Genomic DNA, 21518 nt, shown 5'->3' with positions numbered 1-21518 from the left:
CCTGCTCCTTCCTGCTCCCCCCCCCCTCCCCCTGCAGCAGCTGTTGTAGTGGTGGCAGCCTTGCCCTGAGCTGCTTCTGCTGCCGCTTCATGGCATCAGTCTGAGGCATCATGTATTCCGTGCTCCTTGCCACTTGCTGGAGCAGTGTCCCAGCCAGAGCTGTGAGTAAGGTAAGCAGGGGTGGTATTGGGAGAGAGGAAAGGCTCAGGGTGAGATTTGGAGTTGAAGCTACAGATGCTCCTGCCCCCTTTCCTCCCTTGTACTCAAATCTAAAACAGGGGTGGGGAGTGGGGGCTTTTTTTTAACCACGTTGAATGGATAAGGGGATACTGCATTTACTCATATCCAAAACAGAGGTATTTGACAATTCACTCAGTGATGCCTCAGTCTTGGAATGAGTTTTGTTAGTACTGTCTTCACAGTTCAGTGTTCTGCTAAGGCTGACAAGACTTAAGCAAGAATAAGTATGCATTAGCAGATCACATTGTAGGATTAGGCCTATTATAATACCTGCCATATGTACAGATCCTTGATTTTATTTTATTTGGTACTTCTAAAATCCAGTGGAGTGGAGGAAGTGTTGGGATTTTAGCTCTGATAGTATCCTTGAGTTCTTAATGTTTCAGGTTTTGACGTTTGTTAGGGAGACAGCTCTGTGAACAACTACACGTTGGAAGATCATGTGTTGAACACTACACCTAATAAGGCTGCGTAATTAATTCAGATGGGGTTCAGACCAATAATTGGTTTGTTCAGATGCTCTTTTTGATAGTACAGCTGTATGCAGACAGCTTTTCTTTCTTCTCTTGTAGAGTTTTGTGCATGAATCGGTAAATTCTAATATTAATGCTGTACAGCTACTAGACCATTAATTCAACCCATAGACTGGCAGCAGGGTTCTAACACTTCAGCTGCTTATTTTTAATTTTGTTGTTGCTTTCAATTTGTAATGAAAAGGACCCACTATAGTGGTACATACCTTAGATTGACCTAATTGTTGTGTACAAGTAGGTTAAAATATTCAGGAGCTCTGACTAGTCTGTACTTACCTTCTACTTTTTAGGTGATAACCTCCCTGGTAACTAATATCAGAATAATCATGCAAATAAAGGGGATATAACTCTTTCCATTTCTTAGAACCTGAAATGGAGAGGAGACTAGAGATGGTTATTTATGGATGGTTGGGGGGGGGGGGGGTAGTTCTCTCTCTCTCTCTCTCTCTCTCTCACATAAAGATTTGGCTCCATAGAAGCCTGTAAAGCTACTGTGAATGGCTCTTGTGCACATTGTGTTTGAATATAGCTCAGTGAGAAGTCCCAATGAGTAGTTGGCAGGCCTGATCTGGTGTATGGTTACTGGATGAATCGGTGAAACAGAAGTTTGCTTACTTTTGGGAAGCAATCTCATTTATTCAGGAATTCACGGGTCTTAAGAATTTATTCTTCTGGTTGTTGGGTTTTTTTTTTTTTCTCTCCCCCCCCCCCCCCTTTCCCATCTATTTCTATCTAGGTTAATACTCCAACAAAGACTTATGGAATGGGAAAAGGTCGGGCAGCTGACCTGAAGTACATTGAAGCATGTGCTAGACGGATTGTACAGCACTCAAATGGTTATAAAATTGTCACTGAGAAAAGCACGGTCCCAGTACGTGCAGCAGAGAGTATTCGTCGGATATTTGATGCCAATACAAAACCAAATTTGAATTTGCAGGTAAAAATACAAGGCTAGAACTTGTGGACTGATTTTAGTTTTCATCCATTCTGTACGTCTGTTGTGTTTTACTTGGAACTGGATTTTTTTCTCTTTGCAGGTATTGTCCAACCCAGAATTCCTAGCAGAAGGAACAGCTATCCGGGACCTCAAGAATCCAGACAGAGTGCTGATTGGTGGAGATGAGACTGAAGAAGGGCAGAAAGCAGTCCATGCTCTATGTGCTGTATATGAGAATTGGGTGCCCAAGGAGAAAATCATCACAACCAACACATGGTCATCAGAGCTTTCTAAACTAGTTAGTGTCACTCAGAATAGTCAAACACAAAATATCAACATTTATAATATAAGGAATCCAAAACACTAGTTAAACATTAAAATATCTCCTGGTGTCTGTCTTGCTTACAAGTCACAGAGTCTTTATGTATCAGAAGATTACCCAAAAAGGAATTGATTACATGTATATGTGCATGCATACACATGTGAAAAGGTGGTAACATCTAATCAACAAATATTAGAGACGCTAAACTAGTCCTTTCTCTTGTCTGTAGGCCAATGAAAGGTTATCAGTACATCTCCTTTATTTACAGGCAGCTAATGCTTTCCTTGCCCAGAGAATCAGCAGCATTAACTCAATCAGTGCTTTGTGTGAAGCTACAGGAGCAGATGTTGAAGAAGTAGCAAGAGCCATTGGAATGGACCAAAGGATTGGAAATAAGTTTCTGAAGGCCAGTGTTGGTAAGTGGAAAAATATCTTCCTTTCCTTTTTTAAACCTCTAGTATTATAGCACTTAGGGTCAGAAGGGACCTGAACAGATCATCAGGTCCGACTCCCTGCCCCAGGCAGGAACGGGCGCCAGGGTCATATCACCGCAGCCAAATATCTGTCCAGCCTCTTCTTGAAAACCCCCAAGGTAGGAGAGAGTTCCACCTCACTTGGGAACCCATTTCAGAGCCTGGCAACCCTAACTGTAAAGAACTGTCTCCTGATGTCCAGCTTGAACCTTTTCTCTGACAATTTGTGGCTGTTATTCCTAGTAACCCCGGGTGGTGCCCGGGGGAACAGAGCATCCCCCAATTCTTGCTGGTCCCCCCCCCCACCCAGTGAGTTTGTAAATGGCCACCAGATCCCCTCTCAGCCTTCTCTTGTGGAGGCTGAATAGGTTCAGGCCCTTTTAGCCTCTCTTCATAGGGCCTGACCCACTGCCCCTTGACCATGCGAGTGGCCCTCCTCTGGACCCTCTCAATGCTAGCCACGTCTCTCTTGAAATGCGATGCCCAGAATTGGATGCAGTACTCCGACTGTGGCCTGACCAGTGCAGCATAGAGGGGAAGGATCACCTCCCTGGACCTGTTTGTCATGCATCTGTAAATGCACATTAAGGTGCGGTTAGTCTTACTGACTGGTTCCTCACATTGGCAGCTCATGTTCATCCTGGAGTCAACAATGACTCCAAGATCCCTTTCTGCCACTGTGTTGACAAGAAGAGTGTTCCCCAGCCTGTAGGTGTGTTGCTGGTTCCTTCTCCCTAGATGCAGTACCCTGCACCTGTCTGCATTGAATTCCATCCTATTCTCATCTGCCCACCTCTGTAATTGGTCTAGATCTAGCTGGATTCTGTCCCTCCCCTCCAGCGTGCCCACCTTGCCCCACATCTTGGTGTCATCAGTGAATTCGGACAGCGTGCATTCCACACCCACATCCGGATCACTGATAAAGATGTTGAACAGTACAGGCCCCAGGACCGAGCCCTGGGGGACTCCACTACCAACATCCCTCCAGGTCGAAAATGAACTGTCCACCACCACCACTCTGGGTATGACCACCTAGCCAACTTGCCACTCACCTGACTGTGTAGGCTTTAATGTTGCAGTCACCAATTCTGGGGTTTTTTTGTTTGTTTTTGTGGGGGGTTTGTTTGTTTTTTGGGGGTTTTTTTTAAGAAAATGTGGTGGGAAACTGTGTCAAAGGCCTTCTTAAAGTCCAGGAAGACTACATCCACCCTGACACCCTTGTCCAGGGACTTTGACCTGATCATAAAAAGAAACTAGGTTAGTCAGGCAGGACCTGCCCTCAGTGAACCCATGTTGGTTGCCCCTGAGCATTACTTCCCCTGCTGGGCCCTTGCAGATGTGCTCCTGGATAATTTTCTCAAAGGTCTTTCCAAGGACCAAGGTAAGACTGACTGGCCTGTAATTGCCAGGGTCCTCCTTTCTCCCCTTCTCGTAAATGGGGACCACATTGGCCCTTTTCTAACCCTCTGATATCTGGCCAGTGCCCCATGAGTGCTCATAGAGCCGTGCCAATTCCCTCAGCACCTTTGGGGGAAGAGCATCTGGACCTGCTGATTTTTAAACACGTCCAGCCCCTCCAAAAGTTCCCTAACTAGGTTGTCCCTGATCCTAGGCATGGTGGTGCCTCCCTGGGTCCATCCGCAGTTCTAGTGGGGGAGATGTCCCAGTCCCTGTTCAGGAATACGGAGGCAAAGAATTCGTTAAAGAGGTCAGCTTTTTCATTTACCGCAATCACCAGATTGCCAAACCTATCCTGTAGGGGCCCCACATTACCCGGTGCCTTTTTACTTCCTCTATATTTGAAAAAGGACTTTTTATTATCTCTAATTCTGGTCACTAGCCCTAGCTCCATCTCTGCCTTGGCCTTCCTAAAAGCCTACCTGCGGTCCTGAGCAATAGAGGTGAAAACCTCCTTGGTGATAGCCCCTTGCTTCTGCTGTTTGTATGCCTCCCTTTTTGCCCTCCGGCATCCCTGGATGCCTTTGCCGAGCCATGGGGGCTTCTTAGCATTCCTGGCCCCCATTGGTCCGCATTGGGACTTATTCCCTTTTGAGCTTGGAGGATCATCTGCTTGAGGAACAACCACCCATCTTGGACTCCCATCTCATTGAAGCTCCAAGACCCCAATGCCTCACCTACTAACCTTAGTTTACAGAAGTCGACCCTCCTGAAGTTGAGGACTTCAGGGCAAGCGTAAACCCGCGCCACTCCCCCGCCTCCTGTCTTTCGTCTGTACAGCCTGTAGCCCTTGATTCCCACTGCCCAGTCTTGGGTAGAATGCCACCAGGTCTCCGTGAGCCCTGCTAGGTCTGGGTTTTTGCTAGCTAGCAGGAGGGCGAGTTCCTTCTGCTTATTCCCCATGCTTCGAGCATTTGTGTAGAGACATTTGAGGCCTCCTGTAGGTGCCTGTGCTGCCCCCTTGCTCCTAAGTCTGCCCTGGCCCCTGTCACTTACCTGGGTACTACCTGTGTGCATCACCTTGATGGCGAAGTGTCCTCATGTTACTCTGCATCCCTGTCCCCCAGCAAACCTAGTTTAAAGCTCGCCGTATGAGATCAGCCAGCCTGGAAGGGAAAAAAAACACGTTCTCCTTTTGGGGAGAGATGAAGCCTGTCCCATCTGAGCATGTCTTCTGTGCAGAAATGTGGGTCATGGTCCAAGAACCCAAGGCCCGCCTGGTAACACCGGCTCTGAAGCCGCCGATTGACCTCACTGATGCATATTTTGTGGCACCATCCATGTCTGCTCACTGGAAGGAGAGAAGAAGAAACCACCTGTGCCCCTGTCTCCTTGAGCTTTGCCCCTAGAGCCTTGTAGTGTCTCATAATGCAGTCCGGGTTGCCCCTGACCACGTCATTCGTTCCCACGTGGATGAGGACCACGGGGTAATGATCAGAGGGTTGGATGAGGTCCGGGATCATCTCTGTGATGGCCTGAATCCGAACTCCAGGCAGGCAACAAACCTTACGTGCCATGGGGTCAGAGTGATAGATGGGGCCCCTCTGTTCCTCTCAGGATGGAATCACCGATGACAAGGACCCGGCATCTCTTCCTTTTGGTGTTCCAGTAGCTCTTGGCCTGTGCCATGCTTGGAGTGGCATTGGTTCCCTTGGAGACATCCTCTCCTACCTCCTTCACAGCTGCCAGGGCCTCGTACCTGTTCCCCAGGTGTACCTGGGGAGCTAACACTGAGGTAGCACGAGTAGCCCTGGCTCTGGAGGTGACCATCTGCCATACCTTTTGTATAATCAGCATAATAGCTCAACTGGTAATATTTAGACATGCACTGATGTTCTGCAATAATTGTCCAAAGTAAAAGACCTACTGTGGAACATTGGGGGGGAGGGGGAGGGGGGTGGTGGAATCTGTAGTTTTCTTCCCCCAAGGAGGTAAAGAAATAAGTTTGTTTTTGTTTTGGATTCACTTCAGATGGACATGGTCTAGGTCAAGGACATTGAGAGCCTATTAGGATTAAAAAAAGGGTTTTAGCTTCGTCACTCCTGGAGCAGTGGCTTTCAAACTTCTTTTCTTTTTGGTCACATACCTCTGTACTTGCAAAATATTTCTGCCTTTATCCCCACCCCCCGATGCATCTGCATGGGTTCCTTGGAAGTCTCTCTTGGGTCTGGTATTGTTTAATTAAACTCCATTAATGATCTGGATGATGGGATCAAGTGCATGCTGAGCAAATTTGCAGATGACACCAAGTTGGATGGAGTTACAGATACTCTGAAGGGTAGGATTGGGATACAGAATGACTTGGATAGACTGGAGAAATGGTCTGTAATCAATCAGGTGAGATTCAACAAGGAGAAGTGCAAAATCCTACACTTGAGATGCAATAATTGCATGCCCAAATACTGACTGGGGAATGACTGGTACCGCATAGAAAGACCTGGGGACTGTAGTGGACCATAAGATGAATATGAGATAAGTGTGCTGTTGAGCTTTTTTTGCAACATACCAGGTTGGAGTAACAGGCATGTCTCTTGCAAGTCAAGGGAAGTAATTATTCCACTCTGTAAGACCTCGTCTAGAGTACTGTCCAGGTTTGGGCTCCAGACTTCAAGAAAAATGTGGACAGATTTGGAGAGAATCCAGCAGAGTAACAAAAGTAAGGGGTCTGGAATGCATGACTTTCCTCAAAAGTCTGAAAAATCTAGGGTTATCTAAACTAGAAAAGAGGACTGAGGAGGGCATTTAACAACAGTCTTCAAATGCATGAAGGACAATTATGAGGAGGATGCAGATGGCTTTTTCTCTGTGGTCAAAGGGGGCAGGACTAGAAATAATGGACTCCAGCTGCAGCAGAGAAATTTTAGATTGGAGATCAGAAAGAATTTTCTGAGGGGGTGGTCAAGCACTGGAACAAACTACCTAGAGAAGTCATGGAATCTGCATCCCTATAAATTTTCAAGAGCAGGTTAGACAGGCATTTGGCTGGGATAGCTTAGTCAGAGGTGATCCTCTTTTGAGCAGGGGGCTAAACTAGAAGGATCTCTTTAGGTCCCTTCCAGCCCTCCTTTCCAATGATCCTATGTTCACTGATATTAATATGTGGCATCACCACTACTTGTCATGCACTGACTGATCAGAAACTCCACTGCCATTATTAAAACTTAATCCTTAGCAGAACACTGCAGACCCCAATTTTAAAATAACTACTCTAGAGTATGCCCTAGTGGCTGGCTGATGGGTAGTTTTCAGGTCAAGATAGAATATCCTCCCTCTTGCTCATTGAGTTCTGTAGTTCAGTTTTTAGTACCGGAGAATGAAATATGATGGGGAAACTTATCTTTGTGGGTATTCTACAGTTTTGTTTGGACAGGACTGATCTCGATTAGACAGACTTCGGCAAAAACTTCTTAAAGGCTGTCCATTAGTTAAGTTTCTGGGGAGGAGATTAAACCCTATCCAGAGAGCTACAGTTTGCATGATAAAAAGAATACTGTATTTTAAAATTTTTATCTTGCCAAACTTTTGCTTTTTGCATTACACTGAATTTGCTACCTATTTCTCTTCAGATTAACATTCATTAGAATAATGCAGCACCCACAGCACAAAGACCTGCCATGCTTTGGGGAGTCGGGAGGTTTAGGATCATGTCACTCATTAATCTCATGGCCCTTAATCAACTACTGTATTCTTTTCTTGGTTTCTGTCTATGAGGACAACCGTCTGGAGCTGTCTTTTAAATCTGGCCTCTGTAGTGGTCTTTTAAGGTGCTCTCTTTTTTTCTGTCCAGGGTGATGGGAAAACTTCTATTGACTTCATTAAGGTTTTGGAAGATGCTCAAAAGCTTAACTCATTAAGGGAATAGTAGGAGGTTCCTGGAAAATCTTTTCATGACAACTTGGCTGGAAACTGTTGGAAACCATGTTGGTTAGTAGAGTAATCCTTTACTGATGCAGTAAATAATCATGTTCTTTCTTTCAGGATTTGGTGGTAGCTGTTTTCAGAAGGATGTCCTGAATTTAGTTTATCTTTGTGAGGCATTGAACTTACCTGAAGTAGCTCGTTATTGGCAACAGGTATGAATTAATAGAATGTAAAGGCTGACCATTCAGGCTGTATCATTGCCCCTTCTATAATTTAAATGTTATTTCTTCAGGATGGAACTTTCTGCTCTGATCTGTAGCAAGCAATCATTTATCTTTCAGTTTCAATTGGAGTTAAAAATGAAATGTACACTAAACTATAAGGGTAATATAGGGGGAACAGGAATTAGTATCTCTGCTTTATATTGAGGCACAGAGGAATTAAGGGCCAGATCAAATAAGTCATGTGTGGTCTACAAGTTAAGAGTTGCAATAACCAGATGCCTAAAATGTAGGTTTTGCTTGATTGCTAGATCAAGAATTATGCCCACTTAAATCTGAGATGGTGCCTGCTTTCATATATAACGAACATCTGCCCAGGAACTTGGAGGGTTGGGTTTTAGATGCTCAATCTGGGGGGATTCAGACCCATATCTCCTGCCTCCCAGGAGAGAGCCCTACCCATAAGGCTATGATTGAATGGGCCAACCTTTTTAGCAGGTGTGCTACAGTCCCTGTTGTCCCTTTTAGAATTGAAGCACTGCTCTGCTTGGCTTCTATTCATGATTTAAGCATAAGTGGAAGCTAGGTACTTAGCTGCTTAGTCTGAGGTAGCTCTGGGCATGCCCAGAAGGCTGAATTGCAGGTACCCAAGGAACTGTCCTTGTTAAAAGGAATTAAGAATACGGAACATATTTTTCTTTTAAATTGTAGACTTGTACTTGGTCAAGTCCAAGGCTTGAGGTGTTTGAGTGCCTTTCCCAGGTTTACACAAGAAATCTGTGCTGCAGATCTGAGAATGCAACTTCTGCCTTGCTAGTCCCATGCTTGTTCTTAACCACGGTATGATCGGGGGTGCCTAGACCAAGAGTTATAAGGGCCAATTATTTTAATGCACTTACAAATAATTGACAAGTTTGCTAGAGAAAACCAACATACCAGCTGTTGAGGGGGGCAGAATGCCCCCCAGGTATCTTTGCTACAGCAAGTGAAGCCAAGACAGAAGTGAGGCAGCCCTGTGCCCAGTAGTATATGGAGTGTGGGTGGGGGGAGAGGGGCAAGGGGTCAAGCAGAGTGCCATTCTTCCACCCCTCCCAGGATTTTTGCCACGGAAGGCAACTTTTGCCCAGTACCGTACCTGGAGGGGTGAGTGAACAAAGCACCAAGTGCAGCCCCCAGGGAACAAGTTGCAGGGCTATTCCTGGTGTGTGGCATTCAGCTACAACAGCCCTGTGGCATGGACTTCCTGAGGCTACCTCTGCTGTCTTATTTGCCCCCTCTTTACCCCCACTGTAAGGCAAGGAGCTGTGCCTCCCATGGCATCATTCTGCTTGACCCCCTCCGTCCATACGCTACTGGATGGAGGCTGGGGCACATGATTTATGAGGAGAGGCTGAAGGAATTGATTTTATTTACTCTGGGGAAGAGAAGACTGGGGTGTGGTGGTTTAAAAGCAGCCTTTCGCTACCTGGAGGGTGGCTTGAAATTGGATGGAGCTAGACTGTTCTCAGTGGTGGCAGTTGACAGAACAAGGAGCAATGATCTTAAGCTCTGCAACAAGGGAAATTTAGGTTAGATATTAAAAATAACTTTCTCCTTAGGGTAGTAAAGCACTGGAACAGGTTACCTGGAGAGGTTGTGAAGGCTTTTCTAGCCAGATCTTAAAAAGCCTTGGCTGGGATCTAGTTGGGGATGGTCTTGTTTTAAGCAGGAGGGTGGACTAGGTCACCTCCTGAGGTCCCTTCTAAACCTAATTGTCTAGGATTCTATGGTACTGGGCATAGGGCTTGCGGTGTTAAGGACTTGTGAAGCAGTGGGTGCATTCTGGTGTCCCCTGTAAATTGGCAAGTGCCCAGTGTCCTGCCTCCACGTTCCTTCTCACCCCCACCCCTATTACTTTACTGAGTCTTCACTTTTGTTGTTAATAGTAGCTGGGTGCACAGGGATTATTTTTCTGCATCATCAAAACTCAGTCTTGTTGCTGTGCAATGTCCTCTGTAATGAAGGCATTGTTTTGTCTTTAGCCTGAGTACATGGAACTGCAGGAGCTAATCAGATTAGCAGAATTATTTTAATATGATGGTGAATATTTTTATTCAATCTAACATCCTGTTGAGATAAGGGATAAATTTTACACTTGATATTTCAGCTTCTCTGGCTCTGAGTGCAAGAAGCTAATCAAATTATGGTTTTGAGTCCCTTGACAACCTGAAAAGCGAAAAACATCTTTTTCCCTTCCCTTTGCACCCCCCCCATAAAAAAAAAAAAAAGAGAGAGAGAAGCTTGGAGAGCTGAATTACTGCAAGTTGAAGGTGTTAGTTAAAAGCAGCTTGTAGTCCTATTTTGGTTTAGAGGTCTGATTGCACAGTGAGTTGTATAGTTCAAATACCTTTGTTTAGAAAAAGATATTGTTAAATCCAGTGGAGATATACTGGGATAAAGGTGTGTTGTATATTGATTTACCTTAAATCTCTTCTTAACCAGTTTGATATAACCAAGTTAATCTGATTTAAAATCAGCTTGAGTGTTTGTGTAGGTGGTTGCATAGGTGACTTTATTAAACCAGTACAAGTTTGTGCATAGGCAAGGTTTTGGAATCTGAGAAAAATAGCGAAGTCTATAAAAGAACCTTAAAATCCTTACTACTCAAGGCCACTTCTGTCTGTAAATACATTTTTCCCCAGATCTTTTTGACTCGTTTTTTTTGTCTCCCCAACTGACTCTTCTTTAATGTATGAAATATAATAAATGACTTGGTTCATTCACCAAAACTCAAATCAGTACAAGTTACACTAGGTTGCTGATGACATCTATTTTCTGCACAGTTTATACCTGAAGTAAATCGGACACCCCTGTTCACACTGCTCCAGATCTGTGACTTTTTTTCTTGTTGAAATAAGACCCTGTTCAAGTTTATGGTTGGATGTATTAATTGCCTGCTTTATTTGATCCTTGCTGAACTCTGATCACAGACTCTGAGAGAGCTTGTTCTTCTTTCTTTATAATTGGAGGCAAGCAATCCTGAATGAATCCCTGTACTTTTTAAGGGACCAAATGACAAAATGTATGATGGGGAGGAGTGAAGGCAGTTGTGCAACAAGCATGTAGACTGTAACCTAGTTAAGTCTTCAAAGCCTTTCTCAGACCCACTTTTTATGTAAAGTATGTTGTTAGTATTGGAACTCAAGCCAGTCTCTGTGTACTGACATGTATTTCAGAATTCATGAAACTGACATAACTCTCAGACACTTTTAGCATCAACTAGATGTACTATGTATGTACAGAGCAAAGTATACAGCTTACTCTCATCTGGGGGTGAGATGCCCTTGATTTTCTAAGTTTCCAAAACTATGCTGCTCCAAAGAGGCTTATTTAATACTTTAGGTGCTTTTTATGTTTCTATCTATTTTGTTTTAAGGAAATATTTGAAGGGATAACAAAACAAGACCGTGTTTAAAAAAAAAAAAAAAAAAAAAATAGAAAAATGCATTATGATCTAGGGGGAACCTAGATCATAAAAGACTAGATGCATAACAGCTACAGAGTAGCATTTAAAGTTAAGCGAAGAAGTTTGCACCTTTTTTTTTTTTTTTTTAACATCTTCAGTGGAACTTTTGCCCATGAGGACAGAATCTGCCTCTTGGTAGTTTCTTTGAATACAAAATCAGTTGTGGGAGGAGGGGAAGCCCGCTGTTGTATATAGTTCAGCTGAAAACTTTTTTTTTTTTTTTCTCGGCTCCTGTAGTAAATTGGGTGGATTAGTCCTTCAGTTACTAGTAAGTTAGTTAGTAAAAATATTCCTTTTTAATGTGTTAATATTAAAACCTGTATTCCTGTTTAGTTTGGCTTTAACTTGCCCCTAATCTGGAGCAGAGAGTCTTGGTAAATACACCCTACTCCTACCCTTGAGTATTTATTAGCCTCTAGTATTTATTGGAAATGGTAAATTTCTTCAGTCAAAAGTAATTTTAACTTTACTACCACCAACTCTTGCCTAATTCCAGGTAATAGACATGAATGACTATCAGAGACGACGATTTGCTTCCCATATCATTGACAGTTTGTTTAACACTGTCACTGACAAGAAGATTGCTATTTTAGGATTTGCATTTAAAAAAGACACGGGAGACACAAGGTAATGAGATGCATCAGTCTTTGTTAACAGTACAAACCTATCATTGGCTCCATCGACATTGCAAAAACAGTTGCTAAACAATTATTTCAATTGTATGAATGGAAAAGGACAACAAATAAATTACCTGTTATATTTGAACTAGTTTATTCTGGGTTAAATGTCTGAGGCCAAATTGTTTTGTTTTTTGTTTACAGCAGATTTTTAGAAAGCTATGCAGATATGTCTAGAACACAGATAATACAATGGTGAAGACCCACAAGTACTGTACTTGCGTTGACAGAAAACCCACTGAACTGAGTGAAAGCAAACGATCTAATATAAAACATGCAGATACTTTCTCTGCCCCTCTAGCTGGAAACATTTTAACATAGCCTACACCTCAGCATTAATTTCCATAAGAGGCTTGACCACTTCCATGGCTCTCCAGCTATAGTCAGGATCATCCATGCCTCCAAGAGAAATTTGGATGTTTATCTTGCTGGGATCCTATGACCCTTGCTGATTTCCTGCGACCTGGGGCAGGGGGCTGGACTCGATCTTCTGAGGTCCCTTCCAGCCCTAATGTCTATGAAATTCCTCAACCAATTACCTTTTAATGTAAGAGGCATTCCCATTGCATTTAGTGCTTGCTTGGAGCCAAGTGGGTGTCCTTACTGGTATGAATTATCGATAATTATTCTAATACATAATCCTGAGATTTTAGCATCTGTTTGATGCGACTCGGCAGAAGAGTCCTGCATGATCAAACAGGTCTTGCAATCTGTGGCTATCTAGCACAGCTTGGCCTTGTTCACACAACTTAACTAAACTGTGTTCTTGGTACAGTTTAAATATGATGTAAACAGTGTTTAAGGTTTGTCTTACAAATGTATCCTTTAAACTCTGTAATGGGGATTTTTTTGTTTGACAACTAGAAACTAATGTTGTTTTTTTTTGTTGTTTTTTTAACTTTTGAAACCACACTTCTCTAACATTTGCTTTTTTGCTGCTATGTGGTGATCAATGCAAAACCCGTTCAAAAGCTCTAACAGTGTACAACTGAAAGTGTTTGTAGATGCCTTTGTCCAAAATAAACCCAAACATTTGTAAGGCTCATTAATTGGTTCGTTTATTTCCTTTAGGGAGTCTTCCAGTATCTACATCAGCAAGTATCTAATGGATGAAGGAGCAAAACTCCATATATATGATCCTAAAGTGCCAAGGGAACAAATCATCCTGGATCTCTCGCATCCAGGCGTCTCGGAAGATGACCAAGGTAAGAGAATTTTGCTTTTCGTAATTTCTTGCTTCGTGGATGTTACCAGGATTAATCTGATATTTTTAGGGCACGTATAGACTTGCAGCGAGGCTGTTCCAATGCTCTGTAATTATTGTGCGTTGGAGCAGACTTGATTAGAGTAATGACCATGCTCCAGCAGACTCCAGTATCACATGCATCAGCATCCCTACGCTGAAAAATGGTGGCAGGGGTGCTTTTTAACTGAAGCTCAAACGAGCTTTAAAGTGCCCTTTCTGCCATTTTTCAGTGTGGGGACGCTTACGCACCACATCTATAAATATCCCTAGAAATTGGTTTTAGCTGGCCCATGGTATGTTCTGGTTTAACCCAACAAAGCAGAGAACTGACTTCCTTTAAAGTAGTGTTAAGATTTTTTTTTTTTTTTTAATTAGCCACTCCTTATAGTTGCTAAAGTGCTTGCATATTTCTGTGCCAATCTGTTCATTGTCATTTGCCAAAAGATTTAATTTTTAAAGCTGTGCAGACTTCTGTCTTACTTCCTCACCCTCTTAATCAAAAAGAAGGAAAAGGATCTTGGGATAAGAGACTGTTTTGCTATCAACAACTTTTACATGGTATCTATTTAGTCTAGATAATCTTGCCCAGGAAAGATTTTTGCTACAGTTCCCTTGAACTGGCTAAAGAGAGGCATAGTAAATGTCAATAACTTGACTTAATAGCTGCGGGGGGGGGGTTACATTATAGAATCTACAGTGCTACAATGGTTGTTTCCTAGGATATATTTTTAGGCTTATTTATATTTTTAAATTACTTTTATTTGAGGTATAGGAGACAAATACATTTATAAAATAAAGATTCATAATACAACCACCACCAGCAACTTCCTATGTCAGCTTTCATTAGCCAGGTGAAGTGTGAGGTCTTGTACTTGCTCTGGTATTAGCTTAATCAGGCCTACCCTACATGTCTTCTAACATAGGTAGGCAGCCAGAAACATGATGAGATGTAGTTTTTGTTTCCAGCATAGCTGTGCCAACAAAACCCATAATGTACCCATAGGTGTACCTCTGCACTGGCAGAAGTCCAATTTTACTTATTTTGTGCAAGGAGGTAGCAGAGTGCTGGAATAAGCTTTATGCAGTCTTGCTGGCCTAATTTATGCTCACATTAGGAGAGGCTTTGCTGATATGTTATTTATACAGCCATGCTGTGAAGCACTCGTATTGTACATGTTGCATTTGTAACATGGCGAGTTTGCCAAATCTGATCAATTCCAATATTTTGGGGCATCTTGTACAACAGACCAATTGCACCTGAGTCTGATGAAAAACAAGAGAGAAATGGGGTGTTCAGAGAGTCCTTGGCATCTGACTGGCAGATCCAGAAGCTTTATCCAGGTTTGTAAGGTACCTTTAGAGCAGAAGAGGCCAGCCTATCACACACGTGCCACAAGTGGCATGGGCAGCCTGTATGTAACAAATGCAGCATATTGTGGAGGTGGCAGGCAGCACAATGGCAGATGGAGCAGGAAACAGAAAGCAGAGTAGCAGACTGGGCAGAAGGGATCAGAGTGGAACTTGAGCCAGTACAGGGTTAATTTGTGGCACATCTGCCAAAAGTGTTGTCTGTCAACTTTACTGAGCTAGAGCAAAGATTAACAGCTTCCAGCAATCCTGCTCCCCTATTGACTCTGCCCATTCTCTCAGTAGTCTAAAATGCTGATACCCTGACCCCCTAAGAAGTGGTGGAATGGGGTTATACATAACCCCTAATAATGGAGAAGAAATGGGAACAATGGGATAGCATCAAAGTTTGCAATAGGAGAGGGTGGTGGGGGATACACAACATGTAGCATTTGGTAGAGGAAGGATTGAGATGTATGGGGAGGAAGAGAGGTACAGGGAATCCTTGAAATAAAAAGGGATGGGAAGGTAGGTCAGAGGAAGCTGCTTGGGGTAATGAAGGCATGAAAATGGCCCCTGGTGTGTGAAGTGAACTCTCCAAGCTACCAGAGGAATTTTAAAAGCACTTATGCACCTGTTTTGACCACTTCATGTTATTTTATAACTTTTTCTTTCCCAGGTTGGGATCAGTGTGCATGTTGGACAATGACCTCCAATTCTTTAGTAGATAGCTTCTTGAGTGATAACTTTAGGTATTATGGCAGCATTCTACTGCCTTCTCTCCTATGTAATGGGGCTGGTAGGGAAACTATTACATAGGAGAGAAGGCAGTAGAACGCTGCCATGAAGTATAATGCCTCATTTTCTTCCTTGTTTACAGTATCTCGGTTGGTCACTGTTAGTAAAGATCCATATGAAGCCTGTGATGGAGCTCATGCCATTGTGATCTGCACTGAGTGGGACATGTTCAAGGTAAAACTGCAAGCTTTAAAGTAAAATGTAAGGTGGGGGGGAAATCTGACACTTTCACAGAGTATCTGTGGTGCCTCTACAGGAGCTGAATTATGAGCGCATTCACAAAAAGATGCTGAAGCCATCTTTCATCTTTGATGGCAGAAGAGTTCTTGATGATCTTCATAATGAGCTACAAGTCATTGGCTTCCAGGTAATGAGCAATTTTTTTCTTAAATTTCATAAACGTTAGGGCTGGAAGGGACCTTGAAGATCATCAAGTCCAGCCCCCTGCTCCAGGGGCAGGAAGGTCAGCTAGGGTCAAAGGATCCCAGCAAAATAAGCATCCAAGTGTTTCTTGAATGAGTCCAGAATAGGTGCCTGCACCACTTCTGGAGGGAGCCTATTCCAGGTCTTGGGGGCTCAGACCATAAAGACATTTTTTCTTATGTCTTGTAGGAGCTTGAGTATTGATCCTTGTTTTTCCTTGGGGCGCTCTGATGAACAGAGATCCTCCCAGATCCTGATGTACACCCCTTATGTATTAAGTAGCTACCAGCTCCCTCCTGAGCCTGCACTTTTCCAGACTGAAGAGCCCCATGGTTCTCAGCCTCTCTTCATAAGGCCTATTCTCTTGCTGTCTGATCATGTGTGTGGCTCTCCTCCTGGATTCTCTCAAGCTTCTTGAGATCCTTCTTGAATTGCGGAGCCCAGAATTGGATGTAGTACTCCAGCTGTGGCCTCACCAAGGCTGAGTACAGCAGGAGGATGACATCTTGAGATTTACTTAAGAAGCATCTATAAATGCAAGCCAGGGTTTTGTTTGCTTTACCAGCTGTGACATCGCATTGGTGGCTCATGTTCATCTTGTGGTCAGTCATGACCCGCAAGTCTCTTTCAACACTGGTGCTAGGAAGCGAAGCACTGCTGAGTCTATAAGTATGCTATGGTTTCCCCCCTGAGCTGGAGTACCTTACATTTTTCAGTATTGAACATCATCAGGTTTGTGTCCGCCCACTTACTAAGTTTATCCAAGTCAGCCTGGATCACTGGCCTATCCTCAGGTGTGGATGCTATCTATGCCCCAGAGTTTAGTGTCATCAGCAAACTTGGCCAGTCCATTTCTAACACCAATATCCACATCGTTGATGAAGATGCTAAAGAGAACCGGTCCAAGGACAGAGCCTTGGGGGACACCACTGGTCACAGAGCGCCATAATGATTCACTTCCATAAACTACTACTCTCTGGGTCTGACCTCGGAGCCGGCTTCCCAGCTATTGGACTGTGGTGTAGTCGAGGCCACAGTTGGCCAGTTTTTCCATGAGGTAATCGTGGGACACCAGATCAAAGGCTTTGTTAAAGTCCAGGTATATGATGTCAATCTTCTCCCTTGTCCAGGCAATATGTCACCTGGTCATAGAAAAAGATGAAATTGGTTGGGCAAGACCTACCTGCAACAAACCCATGCTGGCTGTCCCTCAGGATGTTGCCATCAGCCAGCTTATCAAGAAGGGTCTCTGATAATTTTCTCCAGAATCTTACCAGAGATTGAGGTCAAACTGATTGTTCTGTAATTCCCGGGATCTACTTTCCGCCCTTTCTTGAAGTTGGGTACCACATTGGCCTTCTTCCAGTCTTCAGGTACTTCACCTGAGCGCCATGAGTTGTGTTTTTCGAATATTTTAGCTAATGGTTGGGCTATGACACCTGCCAGATCCTTGAGTACCCTAGGGTGTAATCTGTCAGGACTAGTTGACTTGAAAGTGTCCAGCCTCTCAAGGTGATCCTTTACTAGATCAACACTGATGCTGGGTATAAATGCACCCTCACCCTGGCCGTCCCATGTCCAGCTAGGCAGGGCAGTCCCATTGTACTGATAAAAGACCAACACAAAGTACCCATTAAGCAGGTTGGCCTTTTCCTGGGTGTCAGTTATCAGCTGTCCCTTTTGGTTCAGCAGGAGTCCAATGTTACCCTTGCTTTTTTTTTTCTTTCTGACTCCCTACGTATCTGAAAAAGGACTTTTTTGTTATCCTTGATATGTGAAGCCAGATAGAGCTCGGTTGCAGCCTTGGCTTTCCTGATCCACTCCCTGCAGGTACGGACTACTGCTGAGTACTTACTCCTTGGTTATTCCAGCCTTCCATCCTTTATAAGTCTCTCTCTCTCTCTCTCTCTCTCTCTCTCTTGAGGTGTAGGAGGTCTTCAGGTTCCCAGCTGAGCTCAGTCTCTCTCTGAGAGAGATGCTTGAGGTCAAGAAAAATCTTGTATATAAATGTTAATACCTTCCTTTGCTGGCTAACTACACTTATCCTCTTATTAAGGCTGCTCATTTCTTACATCTTGTTAACTGATGTTCTGTTAGAATCCAAGTTACATTAGGATATTCCTTCTTCATACAGTAACATAGATAAATCTGTTTTTCAGATGTGCCTAACACTTATGGCAAGAACAGAATGATTTGAATTGCTACATCTGAGTGAATAACCTACACAAGAATATATTTTCTTCAGTACTCGCATTTGAATCTGAACTAAACAGAAGTCCAATTAAATGAATTTTTTCCTCAGTAGACCTCAAACTCTCTATAAACCAAACTTTATAAGCTGAAATTAGTTTTCTGAGCAGCTTAGCTTCTGTGAGAGTGCCCCAATGCAGTTAGCTGGCTAACTAGGTGGCCAGTGCAATTACCCATCATTGAGGTCTCTAGCATGTCACTGTTTGGTCCTTTTGTCATGTGTTTTACATTAATTTAATTAAATGTTGGGATCTGAAGAATTTTACCTTGGATCCCCCAAATTGTATCTTGCCATGCCAGCCCTGCATGATGGGTAATGCAATATTTGGGATCCAGGATAAAACTTTTTGGATCCTGTTGCGCATCTGCTAATCTGGAGCCTCAGATCAGAGACCTGGTCCCCAGTCCTGGGCTTCATTCATGCGCAGACCATCAAAGGGAACTGCAGGAATTGTAGCATCAGGAACCAATCCCAGAAGCCCTGCTTCCCACAGCACCTTCTCATCTTGCTGGCTTCTGGACCTTTAGATCTGTTTCCCAATACTGGGCTGCAGGGCCCATCTTTTAATGAAGGAAGGAGGGGGTGGGATATACAGCTGTCCTAAACACGGGGCTGCCTCTGCAGCTGGGACATAGCTGTCCCATTTAGTTCTGCTTTCTCAGGTATTGGGAACTTTCAAGAGCATACCTGTAACTCAGACCTGGGAATCCAGTGTTGCTACTTGGGAGAGCAGGGGGTGCCAGATTCCCAGCCTAGGAATGCTGCTGCTGGTGGCAGCCCTTTCCTAGTTGCTGCAGAGAGAAACCAGGACAGGACTGCCTGCGAACCTCCTGACAGGTCACTGCTGTGCGGGGAAGGTGCTGTCAGGGAGCATGATGCTCTCTATCCCTTGGAGTAGGGGAGGAAGAGTTGAGTATATACCACATGCTCAATATAAAGCAGGATACAAACTAGCCAGAATTTAACCAGTAACCTCTTTCTGGCTGGCCTGCAACTTTTTTTCCCCCGCAATAACTTGTTTGTGTGTGTGGCATGCTACAATTTATTGCATGATTTAACTTTTTAAGTAAACAAGTCTTCCAGGGGCCTTGAGGAATAAATCATTGTTTGTATGTGCACAGTTGTAGTTTTATTTTGAAAGTTTAGGCAACAGACCAGATCTCAGTCAAGACGGGAGGTATGGCTTTACTCGTTCAATGCCTGGGTCTTTTAATTGTTCTTCTGGTGAGCTGAATTCACTGGGCCTGTTTTTTCTACTTGCTTCTACTAGGTTAGACTCGGAGTAGCTGAAGCCAGTGGAGCTAGACAGACAAATGAAAGGAAGATCAGGCTTGTTATGTGGAAATGGCAATACCTGGTTTGTGCATAGAAACTATCCATGTAACTTTGTTTGACTAGTTGAAACAAACTGGATGCTCTTAGCCTTGTAGTAATGTTAAAATAAATAAGTTGTTTGTTTTTTTTCCAAACAGAAGCTTAATATAGCATACTTTGTCACGTTAACCTGCAAATATGATTTCTTCTTTCAGATTGAAACAATTGGGAAGAAAGTTTCCGCAAAAAGAATTCCTTTTGCTCCTTCATGTGAAATTCCAAAGTTCAGTCTTCAGGACCCACCTGTCAAAAAACCCAGAGTATAATGTTTTTTGACAGGGACTCTGTGGACCTCTCCTTTATAAACTAAACCATTCTGATTTTTTTTTTTTTAATATTTTTCTTAAACTACAAATGGTTTTACACTAGACATGATGGTAACTGTGGTACATGTGAATCCACAATCTATTTTTAATCTCTATTTTTATAATACGTAACTCGGTTATTGAAGATGGTACAGTCCTAAGCAGTTTTAGTAATCAATCATGTTTTTCTGAAAATTAACCTCAGTCTGCTTTTAGAAATGTTCAGAAGGTGCATTTTACATTTTACAGATTATGCAAAGGACGAGGAGTGAACAGAATCTTTCTTTTCTTCCTTCTGCCCAATAAAGGTGGTCAGTAATTTCATTGGCCTTGATGATTATGATGATCAGATTAATATTGTCATTTTGATCAATTAACAAACTTCCACTGAAGTCAATGGATAAACCCAAAATTACTTTAATTGGATTTGGGTCAGGTACTTCAATAAGAGACCTGATTTTTAACAATGAGGCTGAGATCAACTGGGATTTCTGGGCTCAAATGCAGTATTAATGTTTTTTATAGTGTTAGGGAGCCAGATCCTTGTTTGTTCTTAATTCTTTTGAGTTTGTAACAACAGTCTGTTAAACCTGCCATGTCATTATTGATTGCCTAGTTATCTTGGCTTCATCATGTATACAATGCATTATCTATTTTTAATTGTAAACTATGGATTTAATTAGACTTCTTCTGACAAGATACAGTGGGTACTATCTCATTGCTTTAACAGGGGAGCAGGTTTTTTTTTTTTCCTCTTTCCTTCTGTTTCAAGCTTTGGATTTAAGAAGAATTGTTTTCAGTAAAATCCTCCTCCTTCATTTTATTTAGCCAACATATTTCTAAATGAAAGATTAAACCTGAGTGAAGCAAATGCTGACAAGGAGCTGGATGATTGCTGGTTCTCTTCTCTCTCTTGCTGCTATACTCGAACTAGAAGAAAACCTTCCACTTCTGTATCTACCTGAATTCTCTTGATCTTGAAGTATTTGAAACCATAAAGCAGTCAGCTTGCTACCTCATTTTGATTACCAGGCTTAACTCCCATGTGTGCCCTTGATATTTGTTTCTACTTGTTTCTTTGTCCTAGTGGACCAGAACTATTAAATGCTTTTCTAGTCAAAAAGTTTGCATTGCATTTGTTGTGTGACCTGCAGTGTGTGGAGTTGATTTCAAGGAGTTATAAGCCTTTTTACAATGAGTGGGAAGATCCCAAATCTTTCCTCAAGTCACATAGGGTCATTCTGTGGAAGATGCTAAGAATTGCCTGGCAATAGGGTATGTATGCTGTAGATGTGGTGAGGTAATTCTATTCAGGCGGTAAACCTGTTTGCACACTCTTCAAGTAAAATAATATGTGCTTATTCCTATAAGTTACTACTTCCTGGGAGTAACTTGTAGGACTCGCCTAATTTTTATATATAGGCTTCACATGTTATCTGCACTAAGGATTGGAAGTTTTTAAGTTTGCGCTGAACTGCTGCATATAACTGCCTCCTACTGCATTCCAAGCTTTTGCTTTTTGCATAGTAGTGAATTTTCTCTGGATT

General features: G+C 42.9%; 1 protein-coding gene across 2 annotated transcripts in view; it reads left to right on the top strand.

Annotated features, from left to right (window-relative positions):
• Window positions 1-21094, top strand: part of UGDH (UDP-glucose 6-dehydrogenase) — a 28804-nt gene extending 7710 nt beyond the window's left edge. Inside the window, exons 2-11 of one of the 2 annotated variants that reach the window (XM_059721642.1) lie at window positions 38-170; window positions 1510-1710; window positions 1811-2008; window positions 2301-2448; window positions 7942-8036; window positions 12047-12177; window positions 13299-13432; window positions 15701-15792; window positions 15875-15985; window positions 19822-21094. In XM_059721642.1, the coding sequence (XP_059577625.1) occupies window positions 111-170; window positions 1510-1710; window positions 1811-2008; window positions 2301-2448; window positions 7942-8036; window positions 12047-12177; window positions 13299-13432; window positions 15701-15792; window positions 15875-15985; window positions 19822-19932 (1281 nt within the window). In that variant the 5' untranslated portion in view covers window positions 38-110 and the 3' untranslated portion in view covers window positions 19933-21094. The remainder of the gene's footprint in view (window positions 1-37; window positions 171-1509; window positions 1711-1810; window positions 2009-2300; window positions 2449-7941; window positions 8037-12046; window positions 12178-13298; window positions 13433-15700; window positions 15793-15874; window positions 15986-19821) is intronic. The other variant, XM_059721641.1, reaches the window with a different exon arrangement.
• The last annotated feature ends 424 nt before the right edge of the window (window positions 21095-21518 follow it).

The sequence above is a fragment of the Alligator mississippiensis genome, chromosome 2, assembly GCF_030867095.1.
Source record: "Alligator mississippiensis isolate rAllMis1 chromosome 2, rAllMis1, whole genome shotgun sequence".
Taxonomy (NCBI): Eukaryota; Metazoa; Chordata; order Crocodylia; family Alligatoridae; genus Alligator; species Alligator mississippiensis.
This window is presented reverse-complemented; position numbering and strand designations above follow the sequence as displayed.